Source organism: Coprinopsis cinerea, assembly GCF_000182895.1.
Source record: "Coprinopsis cinerea okayama7#130 chromosome 4 map unlocalized cont3.4, whole genome shotgun sequence".
NCBI classification, from domain to species: domain Eukaryota; kingdom Fungi; phylum Basidiomycota; class Agaricomycetes; order Agaricales; family Psathyrellaceae; genus Coprinopsis; species Coprinopsis cinerea.
The window spans coordinates 2,484,704-2,500,091 of NW_003307541.1; the positions used below are offsets into that span (position 1 = coordinate 2,484,704).

Below are 15,388 nucleotides of genomic sequence, written 5' to 3' on the forward strand. Positions count from 1 at the left end.
CATGGGTACCTGTTGGGCACAGGTCCTACAGGTACCCAAAGGTAAACCTGTAGGTACCTGCTAAAGGGATCAGTTAGAAGTCAATCACCTCAATGATCCTTGACTGTGGATCTCAATTAATAATAATTAATAAGTGCATTTATTCTCTACTATGATATACAGGGATTAGGTTCAATTCTGAGCAGTTTTGAAGCAGTATTATGCTGGACACTGTCACAAACAGGCTGGCGGGTACCTACCCACAGGTACCTGTGGGGCTAAAAGTGATACCTGCACCCTTGCAGGTATTTCAGCTACAGGTTACCTGGATCCACAGGTCACATACCCATGGGTTTCTTGGCAGGTCGGGTCACAGGCACCTGTGTACAACCTGCACCCGCGTACAGCCTTAAGATAGACACACCTTCCATGTCCAAAACACCCAGCCTTGGACGCTTTCTCCGATCTCGACTTGAACCTCCCAATACCTAAGAACGAGTGGTAACCAGGCGTAGATAGCAACAGGGATGTCGACACTTACCTTCTAAGAAATGCCATGTACTCTTCCGAGAAGTTATGGTAGCTCCCGGTGTACCCCTCGCAGGTGTCGTGATATTGGTCTGTGTCGTACCAGGTGCCATCCCACCGAGCACCAACTCCTCTTCCATTTAACCAGCGAGCGCAATCGGTTATCGCGTTCGACCATTCACCAACGACTGTCCATAGGTTCGACGACGCAAAGCTAGACAATCGGTCGATATATCCGCACGCAAAGTCGATATGTTCTTGTGGTGATCGTTCCAGCTCTCCGTGACTGAATATTTGGTATTCGTGCTGTGAAAGGGTCAGCATGGAGGGAATGAACAGAGAACGATGTACGCACGAAGTCCATCAAAACTCCATGTCCTCTTGGAGGTGTCAGGAAATCAGTCCATGACTATGGATACAGGGCATCAGCGATTGTTCAGCCGGGAAGGGGATCTAGACGATGTACCTCAACTCCCAGAAACGCATCCCCAATCATAACATGAATGTCCTCCCCAGCCGCATCCCTAACAGCATCATACCCTTCTATCCAAAACTCTCGTATCACTGCGGCCCAATCATCTCCTCTAAAGCCCGCGGGTTCGTTTAGGAGTTCTAGTACATCGATTAACCCGCCAACATTCGCCGCAATGAAGCGCACAACGTCGACGGTATGCGTCACAAAGTGCGGTTGGAGAGCCCATTGAGGACCGGAGGTCCGTTGTCCGGAGTTGTCATAGCCGTTCTGTGAGCCTGGAGCACCGTGCAGATCGACAATGACTCGCACGCCGTGTTTGCGTGCCCAGGTGAGGCCACGAAGGAAGTACGGCCACGCGCCTGGAATGTATGGGTCGGACGAAACTGAAGTGCGAACGTCGTCTTGCGTGAGGGGAACGGACCAGAAACCGAGGGGTATCCTGAGTGACTCCATGAGCAAGGTGGGTAACAGGGGAAATGATGGCGACTCACCGAACATGGGTAAGGCCTGCCGCACGAATGGCGATAAAGTCGTCTTCCGTTATCCACTAGAAAGCGGAACTTAGGCGGACAAACAGAGAGAAAGAGGGAGACACACCGTTTCCCAATGTTGTGTCAGCATTTCCAATGCAGCAGCACGGTCAACAAGAGCCCCAAGTGTATACTCGTCTATGACGTCCGTATTGTTCGTCCTTTCAAAGAAGCTGGGTGTTATCCAAGGCTACGAGTGGTTTAGCTGTGATCCGGAGGGGAAAGGCGCGGAGTTTCAGTACCTCTAGAACGAGCCATCCTCCCCTGGATTGAAGTTAATATCACTGCATAAAAAGCCAACCACATAGACATACAGATTGACTGCTCGGATTTTATCTCTTCCGTATTCGAAAGCGGGCAATTGGACCTCTGGTGCATCGGTGCTTGAAGGCGCTGGGAGCACTTCCATGGTTGGCATCGGTTGACCATCTTCTCCCGGCGCGTTTGAAGGTGAAGGTGGGTTCAGCGCCGCAGGTCCATTCGTTTGTCGATGAAGGCGTAGCCGGCACCGTTGACCTTCTGCAAGCACCCAGAGACCTTGAAGATAGCCCAATAGACAGAAATTTGTTGCCAAAATACCTAGTCGCATCTTAAAGCGACTGCCAAGCACCGGTAGATTGAAGGGAGAGAGCAAGGCTTTGCAGCGGAGACTCGTTGAAGCAAATATAACATCATAACGAACATCAGGTGGACCTTGGAGCTAATCGAGCTTCTCAAATGCCATGAGGCATCGGTGCGGAGATCCATAAAAGTCTTCATGCCCTGTCACAGTTTCAAGCCTCATCGACTGACCTGAGACCCAAGGCAATCTGGTGTCGTCGAGAACGATGAGGTCGAAGGAACGCGATGACGGCCAAAAGATTCGCGACTTGTTTGCATTAATTGCCTTCAGCTTTGGAAACAAACATTATCCCCGCGCGTCGCGGCGCTCTGCTCTTGGATTCTGACTTGACCTGGTCTTGACAATATCAGTCCCTTCAACAACTCAGCTCGGAATGACGTATCGATTCATTGATGTTGTGGGTGTCAGCCCTCAAGCTCAAGGCTGAACACGTTACAAGAGTCGCGTATGTGAATTGAAGGCTGCCACCCATTCCCTGCTCTTCAACCAGCAACCTGCACTATGCTCCAAGTGCCCCCTTCCAAGGAGATGCAGCTTTACGTTCGCGACCACGATTACCACTGGTATTTCTTGACCTTTATAGTGAGTTGCAGTCTCTTATCGTGTACGGCTCACAACGATTGACAATGCTCTCGTGGCCTAGGTTGAAAGCCATTTGTTTTGTGTCCCAAAGTACCGTTTTGTAGAGGACTCAGACGTCTTCTGTGAGCGATACCAAATTACCGATGGCGATGACGAACACGACGTGCAAAGTCGTATCCCACTCGACGTCGGCTTGGTGGACTTTCGAAATTTCCTCAAGGCGTTTTATCCTCGGTAAGAGCATGTGGTTGTAACTGATTGGTTTTGCCATATTTATTGGAGGCTTTGCCCATCTAGACAGCGAACTGGGACGCTTGAGCTTTCTGACGCGGAGTGGATCTCTGTGTTGAAGCTCTCTACCGAGTGGTTCTTCAACGACTTACGCATGGAAGCTATCATCCAACTCACCGATGCCGACATTGGAATCATTGAGCGATAAGGCATAACACGAGTACGGGTACGGGTATACCCGCACCCGTTTGGCGGGTACCTGTGATGTTCAAGAGCAATACCCGTATCCACGGGTATTTGTTCAAACGGGTACCCGTACCCGCGGGTTTTTGCCTGTGGGTCACCAAAAACCCGTTTGAGACAGGTACCCGCAGGTACCCATGGGTATACCCACGGGTTACCCGTTGCCAGAATACCCTTTCAATAGATTTTATGATATTCAATACATTATTTTCCATAGTTATCATGCTTCAAATACCCGTGGGTATACCTGTACCTGCGGCAAAAGTCCTAAATTCATACCTGTATCTGCGGGTACAGGTACAGACGGGTTTTCCCACGGATATACCCGCGGGTATACCCGTCTGTACCCGTACTCGTGTTATGCCTTATTGAGCGAATATGTCTCGCGAAGGAGTACAATATATCCTCTTGGCTACTATCCAGCTATACCGCGATTGTCGAGAAACACGACCCCATATCCATCGAGGATGCAGCAAAGATGGACCCTGCCAAGGAAACCGCCATTCTCCTCTGCGGTATCATTGTAGAGAATCTCAAGAAGCCAGTCTCAGAGAGCTCGTCCATCCAGCAAGATATCGAGAAGACATTCAGGAGCGAGCTCCAGAGAGTCCGTGAAGCTGAACACCGGCATCTCACCAGAGCGGAAAGGCGGAGGCTAGAGGCGGAGGCAAGGGCCCTGCAGGAGGCGAGTGCCGCAGAAATGAAATCTATCGACGAGGAGAGGGCCGTCGCTATTGAAGAAGCCCCAATTCCGCTCGAAGGGACGGTGTCAGAGGAGGTGGATGCCAGAAATATGGCGACGGCGCCCTCGGTTAACGACGCGGCTGAAGGAGTCGGTGTATGCCCAGAAGTGGAGGAAGGAGTCTCGGAGGAGGGGTGCATGGAACAAACACGAGTCGAGGGGGAGAGAATAGCACAGGTCCCAATTCCAGTCCAAGAACCAATACCAGCGGAGCAGCCGGCACCGGTTGAGGACCATCCGCATGTCCGAGAACCCCCGTCAGTTAAGGAGCCAGCGCCAATCGAGGAGTCCCCGTCAGTTGAGGATCCAGCGCCAATCAAGGACCCCCCGTCAGTTGAGGATCCAGCGCCAATCAAGGAGCCGGTATCAGTCGAGAAACCATCGCCAACCAAGAATCCAGCGTCAGTCGATGAGCCGGCGTCAGTAGAGAAACCAGCGCTGGAGGAGTCCATGTCAGTCGACAAACCCACGACAGTTGAGGAGCCACCCCTGTCAGCTATCCAGCCTATCCAACCCACAGCAGTCGAAGAGCCGACACCAGTGCAAGAACATACAGCAGCCGAGGAATTGGTGACCCAGGAAAAACCACTAATCGAGACACCAAAACCAACATTAGTCAACGAACCGGCCCATGTCCAAAAAGCGACAGCAAGAGAGGAGACGAAACCAGTGGGGATGAAAAGGAGGAAAAAGCGGCAACAGGCGACAGAGCCAGAAGCTGAAAAGGCGAACGAAGCGGAAGTTGGGCCTGAGGATGAGGGTCAGAAGACGAAGCGGGTGAAAGAGAGGGCGAGGTTGGAAGCGGAGACAAGCGCTGCCGTAGCTGCGGAGGAGAATGCGAGGGAGGCAGAAGAAAAGTCTTGGGTCGTAGAGGTGGAGGAGAAGGCTAGGGTTGCAGCTGAGGTGGAGGAGAATGTCAGGGCTGCGAGGGCTTCAGCAGAGGCGGAGAAGGCTAGGGTTGCAGCTGAGGTAGCAGAGAAGGCGGAGGAGGCGGAGGAGAAGGCTAGGACTTTACAGGAGGCTCAGAAGGCACATGTCATGAGAGCGGCGGTGGAAGCAAAGGCTGCGAAGGTCCAAGCCAGGTTGAAAGACCAGTCCAAGGTAGTAGATAGAACCCTCAAACCTTGGGAGCTATTTCCGACAGCAGGAAGCTTACTCGAGAATCCGTGGGAGGAGTCAGCAGTACCCAGGAAGGCGAACATTTCCGTGGCCCCCCGCCCATCCAAGGTCGTTCCGCCAGTCCAACCTCAGGCTGTTGCTGTTGCGGTTGCCCAGACACTGTGGAATCGGCTGGGAGGGCATTAATGACCGTACATATGTACTTATTGGATCATAACATAATATATACTAGCGGGATGCGGGCCGTTAAACGGCAATTTACCGAGGCCTGCCAGGACCCCAGGGTACAAAAATAAAACAAGAACCATAATCGACAAAAAGGAAAGGTGTTGAGGGGGATCGAACTTGGGACCTCGGCAAACATCACGTGGCTTGCGAGCGTCGCGTCTTGGCGCCTTCGAATCCCGCGCAAAAGAAACCCGAGTCCTGACAGGCCTCGGAACATATGCCTCACGGGAGCACGTAGTACGTGCTGATTGCTATGGAGTATTTAGTCGGGGATGAAAAAGTAACTGTATGGCAAAACTTCTTTAATGAATACATACTGGCCTTGTCGTCTGGATAAGTACGTATGAGATTGTAACCGACTTCAGCGTACAGAAACAGAAACGAGGGAGGGACAATGGAACTTCAAGCTTTGGAACTGAGATTCTTCGAGGGCTTCAATAGGGGTCGCTGAGTTGGGGGTTAAGACTTCCAACTTCTCCGTCCCAGGGAAGATGGTTAAGCACGCGAGTAACTCGCGTTTGTAGTTTCCACGTTGAATTTCTCCTCGCTGGGCTAGGAATTCGAGGGTGACTTTCTTGACCCCGGGCAAGCGCGTCCGAGAGCTCCTTGGAGCTCTAGTGAAGGACATGGGTTGGGCTGACCCTGTGGGTTGGTGGGTATGGGTCAGGTGGGTGTGGGTGTGGGTCACTTCTGCGGCACCCACACCTAACCCACCTGACCCACGGGTTACTGGAGTCTCAAGTGCCAATGGGAAAAATGCTTCTGTATGCAACTATTTTGACCTCAATTGCTCTTGTATTGATGCTATCTACTCTATTAAGTTAAATATTTATGTCCAATATCTATTTGTACTCCAATCACTCACAATTCCACTCTACCCATGCTTCCAAAACCCATGGGTTTCAGACCCACACCCACACCCACATAAACCCACATAAACCCACACCCACACTCATGGGTATGGGTTTTGGTGGGTATGGGTGAGGGTCAGACCTGAGTGAGCCATGGGTGACCCATGTCCTTCACTATGGAGCTCAGTGCGGGGGGTTTCCCCTGCTTCAAGGAATAGGTGAGGCCTTTAAACGAATGCTTGAATACGATACGGATGTCGAATGTGATAGGCTGGAGAGATTCTACGTCGTTGTCCGAGGCTGTTCCGTCTTTGAGGTTGCCCGAACCTCCACTTCTTCGTTGGAAGGCCTCCAGTCGTTGGGCGTCTCGTATCGCTCGTGCCACGGATTTGTGTCAGGGCTCGTGCAACCGCCGGGTCTCGATACGTATAACTACACTCTACCTTCACCCTCAAACACCATTCGATATTATTATTTATATTTTCTCTTATACATTTTATTTGTTATACCCACTTCATTTCAGCCCGCCGGTTCCTCTTTTGACTTTGACGCGCGACGTTCGCGGAGCGTGGGAAAGGTCACGACTGGCGCGCGCGCGCGGCCTCGCGGCTGTGCCGGAACTCTCGGGATCCGCCGGATAATCCTGTGGGACTTTAGACGCGCGCTTGGCGAGCTGTCAAACGGGTTCTTGTTATTGTGTATTCGAAGTACGTCTTATTCTGTCATTCTTCTATTTCTTATTCCGCCGTGCCATTATTCTTTCTTGCTTCTATTTCTCGACACTTGATTTCTAGTTCGCTCAGATGACTCTTTCGTACGAACGTTCTTGCTTGGATTTTATCCGCCGGGTTACGATTGGTAGTTGTAGTCGTTCTCGAGTACTCTAGATTTTCTTGTGTACGATTTCGTCTTTCTTGTTCTAGTTCTCGACTTGTTCTTTCCCTCTTGGACTTCGTCATTTCGTCTCGATTCGCCCGTAGATTCCCCGCCGGTATTTACTATAAGTACTATCTCAATTTGTAGTAGGTACCTCATCCGGGAATCTCGACTAGGTTCATACGCATCGAATCTCTTAGTCTAAGTTCCTCAGTAAAACTCTTTCTCTCATCGCCTTCGACCGTTGAGCCTTAGCTCCAGTCGTCCTTCACTCTCGTCGCTCCGCCGGAAGGCGTTTCCGTCTGGTCCTTCGGCCTAGCCAGCCTCTGGAGCCGTGACGAAGGGTACACGTTCTTATAACGTGAGACCAAGGCTAACCTCCTCCCTCCTACGTCCATCTCTCTCTCTCTCTCTGTATCCGACCCTGACAGTAGATTCCCGGATACGACTTCGTCACGTCGTTCCTCGTCTACACTTATGACAGAACAGGGGCAATCCTTACAACCTACGCCGTCCTCGCCCTCCTCCTTCTGCCTCTACGCTCGGTCGACCCCTCTCTCACTCTCGACACGAGTCTCTCATCGACCCCTTCTACGTCTCGAACGCGACATCTCCCGCCGTAGCAGCTACTGCGATTTGGCAACCTCCAACCTCGTTCCTTGGCCAACCTACCATTCGACGCGATATGTCCAACGACGGTCGTGAAGAAGAGTTCGTGGCCTCTCACCTCGGTTTCCCTGGTGGTCTGACCACTAGTGCGTTTGGTGGAGTTCGCACCTCAACCTCCGGGTTTGGCAACCCCGGCGGGTCCTCAGGTCGAGCTCCCAACCCTCTTCGTGACGGTCTACCCTCCTCTGGCAAAGGAGACGAAGACCCCCTACCTTTTGGCTCCCCACGCACACCTCCTGGCGATCCGCCGGACCCTCTGGGCGGTGGAGGTGGTGGTGGTGGCCCCTCAGGTGGTGGCTCTGGTGGTCCCCCGCCGTCTGGCAACGGTGGTGGTGACCCTCCCCCTCATGGTGGTGGTGGTGGATCTGGTGGCCCTCCTGGAGGACCGCCGGGTGGTGATTCAGGCAACCAAGGGCAAGAGGAACCCGAAGACGACTTCAATGGAGTCCTTCGACGCATCCTCGAGCACCTCATCGATGGCCAGCGTGACAGTTCTCGCACTCTCGCCAAAGCCCTCGAAAAACTCGAATCCCAATCCGCCAGTGCCCCCTCGAACTTCGCGCTCCCGATCCCTTCGATGGTTCCGATCCCGAACTACTTGGACGTCCTTCATCGCCCAGCTCACGGGTCTACCTTGGGGCGCTTACAAGCATACCCTTTCAAGGCACCCAAAGGACGCTGTGGCCACTGCCCTCTCGTACCTCAAGGGCAAGGCGTACACGTACTTCGCGTCTCGCATCAACGTTGCTCGTACCACGGACGCGACGTTACCTTGGTTCGATGATCTGGACCTCTTCATCGAGGAGCTCACTCTCGTTTTCGGACCCAAGAACCCCGTCGGTGACGCTGAACGTAAAATTCGCGCGTTAACGATGACTGGTCGTGCCTACCAATACACCCTCGACTTCAACGAGCTAACAGCACGCATCACCTGGAACGAAGCTCCCTTACGTTCCAAGGGTACGCCGGCCTCTCAGATCGTATCAAGAACGAGCTGGCCAAGCGTGCTCGCCCCTCTTCGCTCTTGGAGTTGCAAAACGTCGTCTTCGACATGGACGAACGTTGGCACGAACGCCAAGAGGAGATTCGTCGTGACCAGGCTCTCCTCAAGGCACTCCAAGCCAAGCTCTCTGGCAAGGGTTCATCGTCCACTCCTTCTCTCTCGTCTGGCTCTCTAGCCACCCCGGCGTCGACTTCCTCCAACAACTCATCGTCTACCAAGTCTTCGTCTCAGTCCGCCGGGAACCCCTCGTCTTCGTCGACCTCTTCCTCTGCCAAAGGAAAGTCGAACAAGACCTCGTCTACCTCGTCTACGCCTTCTTCGTCGACACCCTCGTCGTCCTCTGCCCCTCCTCGTCCCTACGCCGACAAGCTTGATGCTAACGGGAAGCTCAAGCCTGAGGAGCGTGCCCGCCGTATGAAAGAGAACCTTTGTATGGTGTGCGGCAGCGCAGAGCATAAGGCGTTTGACTGCCCCAAAACCCGTCATCGTGCTCGCTTCGCTTCCGCCGGTCAGCCTGCCACTGACTCGTCTGCGGGAAAAGCTTGAGCAGTCCTCTGACCTCGCCTCCTCCAGTCGACTGCAGCCTCACAGCAGGAGTGCCTGAGGTCCGACTTAACGCTGCAGCTCTTTCCGACCCTCATGCTCTCTCGTTCTCGGTCTCCATTCTCTCTTCGACGACTTCTTCGCCTATCGACCTCAACTCCCTGGTGGATTCGGGTTGTACGGACTGTTTTCTCGACTCTGATTTTGTACATTCACATCCTTCTCTGCAATTTTATGAAATTCCGCCAGTACCACTCAAACTCCTCGATGGATCAGTTCGTACATGGCTCACGTCCGCCGCGGACATCATCCTCCGCTTTCCGTCCGGTGATGAGTTCTATCTCAAGTGCTTCATCACCAAGCTGGATGCTCCGTATCCCCTGGTTCTAGGACACAACTGGCTCCGCCGTTACAATCCGTTGATTGACTGGCGTCGTGGTCAGATACTTTCGTTCGAATCGGCCGATAACCCCTCCTCCTTGAGCTCACTCGTCGCAGCAAACGTCGAGACCTCCGTTTCATCATCCAGCCTTCCGTCCAAACCATCCGTGGTCCCTTCATCGACCTGTCCTCTCGTTTCTTCTCCCCCTATCGACTTCGACTCACTCGACTCCGACAATTTATCCCCGCGGGAACCGATTGTTCCCTTACCTCAAGATTCGCCTCAAGACTCGTCGTCGTCGATCCCCTCTCCTTCTTTCTCTTCTTTTTACTTCTAACCCTGTGCCAATCGCTTTTGTGAACGCCTCTGCTTACCGCCGGGCTGTTCGCATGAGTGGTTCGCAGGCCTTTTCACTTTCCATTTCTTCATCGGACAACGTCTCTCGGGCTTGTGCTGCTTCAACCAGCCGCGACAACACTCCAGATCTCTCCAACGTTCCAGAAGAGTATCACGAATTCGCTGACGTCTTCAGTAACGCGAATGGCTTATTCGCTTGCGCCACATCGCCCCTATGATTTGCGCATTGATCTGGATGAGTCACAGCCCCTTCCTCCGAGTCGGCTTTACTCCCTCTCCCCGGCGGAAACCACAGCGCTACGCGAGTTCTTGGACGAGAATTTGCGCGCAGGTTTCATTCGCTCGTCGAACTCCCCGCTTGGTGCACCCATTCTCTTCGTCAAGAAGAAGGATGGTTCCCTTCGCCTCTGTGTGGATTATCGGGCTCTCAACCGCATCTCAAAGAAGGATCGCTATCCGTTACCTCTCATTTCGGACCTTCTTGCGGCCCCGGCGCGTGCTAAGATCTACTCCAAGATCGACCTCAAGCACGCGTACCACCTTGTGCGCATCGCGGATGGGGATGAGTGGAAGACAGCTTTTCGTACTCGTTATGGGTCTTTCGAGTGGTTGGTGATGCCTTTTGGCCTCACTAACGCACCATCGGCTTTCCAGCGCTTCATGAACGACATCTTCGCAGACATGACGGACGTCTCAGTCATTCGTCTACCTCGACGACATCCTCGTGTTCTCGGACGATATCACTCAGCATCGTCAGCACGTCAAGGAGGTACTCCGTCGACTTCGCAAACATGGTCTTTTCGCTTCCCCAAAGAAGTGCGAATTCCATGTCGATCGCGTTGAGTATCTCGGGTACATTCTGTCCCCCGACGGGCTCACCATGTCGTCTGAGAAGGTCCAAGTCATCCAGGACTGGCCCGAACCCCGTTCAGTGAAGGACATCCAGTCTTTCCTTGGGTTCGCGAACTTCTACCGCCGGTTCATCCATGGCTACTCGGACATCGTCGTTCCCCTTACGCGCCTCACTCGCAAGGACGTTCCCTTCGAGTTCTCCGCCGCCGCTCGAAAATCCTTCGAGACCCTCAAGTCCGCTTTTATTTCTGCTCCCATTCTCGTTCATTGGCAACCCGATCGACCGCTCATCGTTGAAACAGACGCATCCGATTACGCTTTGGCCGCCATTCTCTCGATTCAGCTCGAGTCGGGAGAAGTACACCCTGTCGCGTTCCACTCTCGCACATTCCAAGCTGCCGAAACTCAACTACGATGTCCACAACAAAGAACTCCTCGCCATCTTCGAGGCGTTCAAAGTCTGGCGTCATTATTTGGAAGGTGCAGGCGACCCGGTCAACGTCGTCACAGACCACAAGAACTTGGAGTATTTCTCCACCACCAAGGTTCTTACCCGCCCGGCAGGCGCGTTGGTCTGAATACCTCTCCCCAGTTTAACCTCATCGTTCGTTTTCGTCCTGGCAAATTGGGCACTAAGCCTGATGCGCTAACACGACGGTGGGACGTCTACCTTAAACAGGGGGGTAGTGACTTCGCCAGCGTTAATCCAGTCAACTTCCGTCCAATCTTCGCGTCTGAACAACTGGCTTCGTCATTAAGGGCTACCTCAGTCTATACCCCAGCCCTTCGAGCCTCGTTCGTGGTCGATTCCGCCGGTCTTCATGCAGACATCAAGGCTTCTTATTCTTCGGACACCCTCGCCTCTTCACAACTTCCTATTCCTTCAGACCCTCGTTGGGAGCTTCCATCCGACGGTCTTCTTCGACTCGATGGGCGTATCTACGTTCCAGATAGTCCTGGCCTTCGTCTTCGAGTCCTGCAGCTCAAGCACGATCACCCCCTTGCTGGTCACTTCGGTCGTAACAAAACGATCGAACTGGTCCGCCGTGATTATGTTTGGCCCAAACTGCGTTCGTTCGTCGCAGACTACGTCAACTCATGCACGACTTGTCGCCGTACGAAGACTCCTCGTCACAAGCCCTACGGTCTCCTGAAGCAGCTTCCCATTCCCCTTCGTCCTTGGGAGTCCATCTCCATGGACCTCATCGAGCAACTTCCCTCCTCTGGTGGGTTCACCGACATCCTCGTTATCGTCGACCGCCTGTCCAAGCAAGCCATTTTTATCCCGACGGACTCTCACCTCACGTCCGCTGAGCTTGCTCGCCTCTTCGTTATCCATGTCTTCTCCAAGCACGGCGTACCCTCAAACGTAACTTCTGATCGAGGTTCAGAGTTCGTTTCGCATTTTTTCCGTGCATTGGGTGAGGCCTTGGACATGAAGCTTCACTTCACGTCAGGATACCATCCTGAAGGCGACGGACAGACCGAACGGGTGAACCAGACCCTGGAGCAGTACCTTCGGGCTTACTGTTCTTACCAGCAGGACGATTGGCATCGACTCCTTCCTCTCGCAGAATTCGCGTATAACAACGCACCGTCGGCTACTACTGGCGTCTCCCCCTTCTTCGCGAACAAGGGTTATCATCCAGCTCTCAACATCCACCCTGAGCGCGACCTCGCCAGCTCTGCCGCACAAGAATTCGCCGTCGATCTCGCCTCGTTGCACGAACACCTCCGGGAATCCATCGCTATCGCCCAGAAGTCCTATCAGCACTACGCTGATCGCAAGCGTCTACCTCCGCCGGACTTCAAGGTTGGCGATCGCGTCTTCGTCAAGGCTGCCTTCTTCCGCATCACTCGTCCTACCAAGAAGTTGTCTGAACGGTATCTCGGTCCATACGAGATTATCGCTCATGGTTGGCACCCACTCTTTCACCCTTCGACTCCCTGATTCCATGCGTTCCGTCCATCCTGTTTTCCATGTCTCCATGCTCGAGCCACACCACGAGTCTAAAATTCCTCTTCGTCATGATCCTCCTCCCCCGCCGGTGGAAGTGGATGGCGAACTGGAGTACGAGATAGCTGAAATTCTCGACTCGAAAGTGGATCGTCGCCGCCGTACCTGCAAACTTCTCTACGAAGTGCGCTGGTTGGGCTACGAGAACACGGATGAAGAGCGTTCTTGGCTGCTTGCTACCGAGCTAGCCCATGCTCAGGAGTTGGTCCAGGACTTCCATCGTCGCTATCCCGATAAACCTGGCCCCGATTGGTGATACTGTTCCTCTTCAGCCTTGTCTCCCCGGCCTGCCTCTCCTCTTTTTTCTGTTCGACCCTCTTTCACTATTTCTCATTTTTCTATGCTTCAATTTTTCCATAATTTTCAAGTCACAACTTTTCTTTCACCTCATCGTTTGGCTTCGAGGGCTCAGCCGTAACAGGGGGGTACTGTCAGGGCTCGTGCAACCGCCGGGTCTCGATACGTATAACTACACTCTACCTTCACCCTCAACACCATTCGATATTATTATTTATATTTTCTCTTATACATTTTATTTGTTATACCCACTTCATTTCAGCCCGCCGGTTCCTCTTTTGACTTTGACGCGCGACGTTCGCGGAGCGTGGGAAAGGTCACGACTGGCGCGCGCGCGCGGCCTCGCGGCTGTGCCGGAACTCTCGGATCCGCCGGATAATCCTGTGGACTTTAGACGCGCGCTTGGCGAGCTGTCAAACGGGTTCTTGTTATTGTGTATTCGAAGTACGTCTTATTCTGTCATTCTTCTATTTCTTATTCCGCCGTGCCATTATTCTTTCATTGCTTCTATTTCTCGACACTTGATTTCTAGTTCGCTCAGATGACTCTTTCGTACGAACGTTCTTGCTTGGATTTTATCCGCCGGGTTACGATTGGTAGTTGTAGTCGTTCTCGAGTACTCTAGATTTTCTTGTGTACGATTTCGTCTTTCTTGTTCTAGTTCTCGACTTGTTCTTTCCCTCTTGGACTTCGTCATTTCGTCTCGATTCGCCCGTAGATTCCCCGCCGGTATTTACTATAAGTACTATCTCAATTTGTAGTAGGTACCTCATCCGGGAATCTCGACTAGGTTCATACGCATCGAATCTCTTAGTCTAAGTTCCTCAGTAAAACTCTTTCTCTCATCGCCTTCGACCGTTGAGCCTTAGCTCCAGTCGTCCTTCACTCTCGTCGCTCCGCCGGAAGGCGTTTCCGTCTGGTCCTTCGGCCTAGCCAGCCTCTGGAGCCGTGACGAAGGGTACACGTTCTTATAACGTGAGACCAAGGCTAACCTCCTCCCTCCTACGTCCATCTCTCTCTCTCTCTCTGTATCCGACCCTGACAATTTGGCATCGAGGTACTCGCATTCCTCGCAGTCTTCGCTTGACATGAGTGTGATTTCGGAAAGCTTCGGGAGTGAGATGCTGTGGACGGGTGGGGAGAAGAGAGCTCGCATTCCGACCGGCATGAGTTCGAGGGAGGTTAGCTCAGGGAGGCTGAGGGAGAAGTCGTCGGGTCGCTCCCCATCCCTCCATTCATACGGAGAGGCGTAAATTCGGAGCGACTTCAAAGTCTTGGAGAAGTGGTTGAGACAGGAAATAACTGGCCAGAAAATGCCTGGGCAATGGATCCCTACGAGCAGCGAGTCGATGGAGGTGCCCATAGTTGCACATCGGTGCATGATAAACTTGATCTCTTCCTCGTCCAATTCCAAGTCGTCCCAAATCGAGATGTAAAGCGTAGTTACTGAGGAATTGGCCAGGAGGGAAAACATCCACTCCGAAAAAGGAGGCCTGAGCATCCCAAGAGTGACGTTGATTTGTTGCACTTGTGCTGGTTCCGTCAGGCCGTATTTCAGCGACCGGTAAGAATAACGAGGAGGATGGCTGTCCCTGATGTATCGGAGTTCGTCTTGCAGGATCGAATTGGTTGAGAAAGGCCCTTCTCCCGAAGGTTCATATTCGAAGCCTCGAATGACCTCACCAGCGTAATCATTCATCTCGAAGTTTACGCAGGACCTTGCAACCACTGTGTTGAAAAGCGCCTCAAGCGCATCTTCCAGAGCACCGGGGTGGTTCCTACTCGGGGATCGGAGGGAGCCTTGGAACTTGACGTCCAGGCGAAAGTTGTCAACAGAAGTGATGACGGACTGCAGGAATTGTGTCACCCTGCGCAAACGACTCGCTAATTCTCGAGGGCAGGTGAATGCCGTCAAGGTGAGTGTCAGGTTTCCGAACGACTTGATGTGCGCTGATACAAGGACGAAAGCTAACGAGTCGAGCTCTGGGCCATCCTCGTCGAGCATTAAACTGCAGTACCGTGTTGGATCCCAGAGGCCCGTTTCATCCAAGACCTGCTGTACAGCCAGACGGTTGAACCTTCTACATACTTGTGCACAGGTGTAGAGGTCGTATTTGCTGAGGCCAGAAAACGCGAGCGACAGAATCTCTTCGGGCAGGGCCAATTCTTCCGCCCTGAACTTGTTCATTTAGCCTGGGTCCTAATATGAGATCTGAATTTAAACATCCCGGAGTACTAGTTGTGAATGTACGACTTACCACG

At 52.9% G+C, this 15,388-nt stretch overlaps 4 protein-coding genes across 4 annotated transcripts; 2 read left to right on the plus strand and 2 right to left on the minus strand.

Annotated features, from left to right (window-relative positions):
• Positions 1–388: 388 nt before the first annotated feature.
• Positions 389–1,921, minus strand: CC1G_14441 (exo-beta-1,3-glucanase; the record flags this gene model as incomplete). The annotated part of the gene is made up of 8 exons (XM_002911398.1): positions 389–467; positions 521–813; positions 863–916; positions 974–1,421; positions 1,474–1,529; positions 1,580–1,702; positions 1,755–1,776; positions 1,827–1,921. The coding sequence occupies 8 exons, from the start codon at positions 1,919–1,921 to the stop codon at positions 389–391; spliced, it is 1,170 nt and encodes a 389-aa protein (XP_002911444.1).
• A 714-nt stretch (positions 1,922–2,635) lies between these two features.
• Positions 2,636–3,155, plus strand: CC1G_07562 (hypothetical protein; the record flags this gene model as incomplete). The annotated part of the gene is made up of 3 exons (XM_001836427.1): positions 2,636–2,716; positions 2,778–2,950; positions 3,014–3,155. 3 exons carry the CDS (start codon positions 2,636–2,638, stop codon positions 3,153–3,155), a joined length of 396 nt encoding a protein of 131 aa, XP_001836479.1.
• A 513-nt stretch (positions 3,156–3,668) lies between these two features.
• Positions 3,669–5,237, plus strand: CC1G_07563 (hypothetical protein; the record flags this gene model as incomplete). Its single annotated transcript, XM_001836428.2, has 1 exon — positions 3,669–5,237. The coding sequence occupies one exon, from the start codon at positions 3,669–3,671 to the stop codon at positions 5,235–5,237; it is 1,569 nt and encodes a 522-aa protein (XP_001836480.2).
• Positions 5,238–13,991: 8,754 nt separating this feature from the next.
• Positions 13,992–15,314, minus strand: CC1G_07568 (hypothetical protein; the record flags this gene model as incomplete). The annotated part of the gene is made up of 1 exon (XM_001836433.1): positions 13,992–15,314. The coding sequence occupies one exon, from the start codon at positions 15,312–15,314 to the stop codon at positions 13,992–13,994; it is 1,323 nt and encodes a 440-aa protein (XP_001836485.1).
• Between the last annotated feature and the right edge of the window lie 74 nt (positions 15,315–15,388).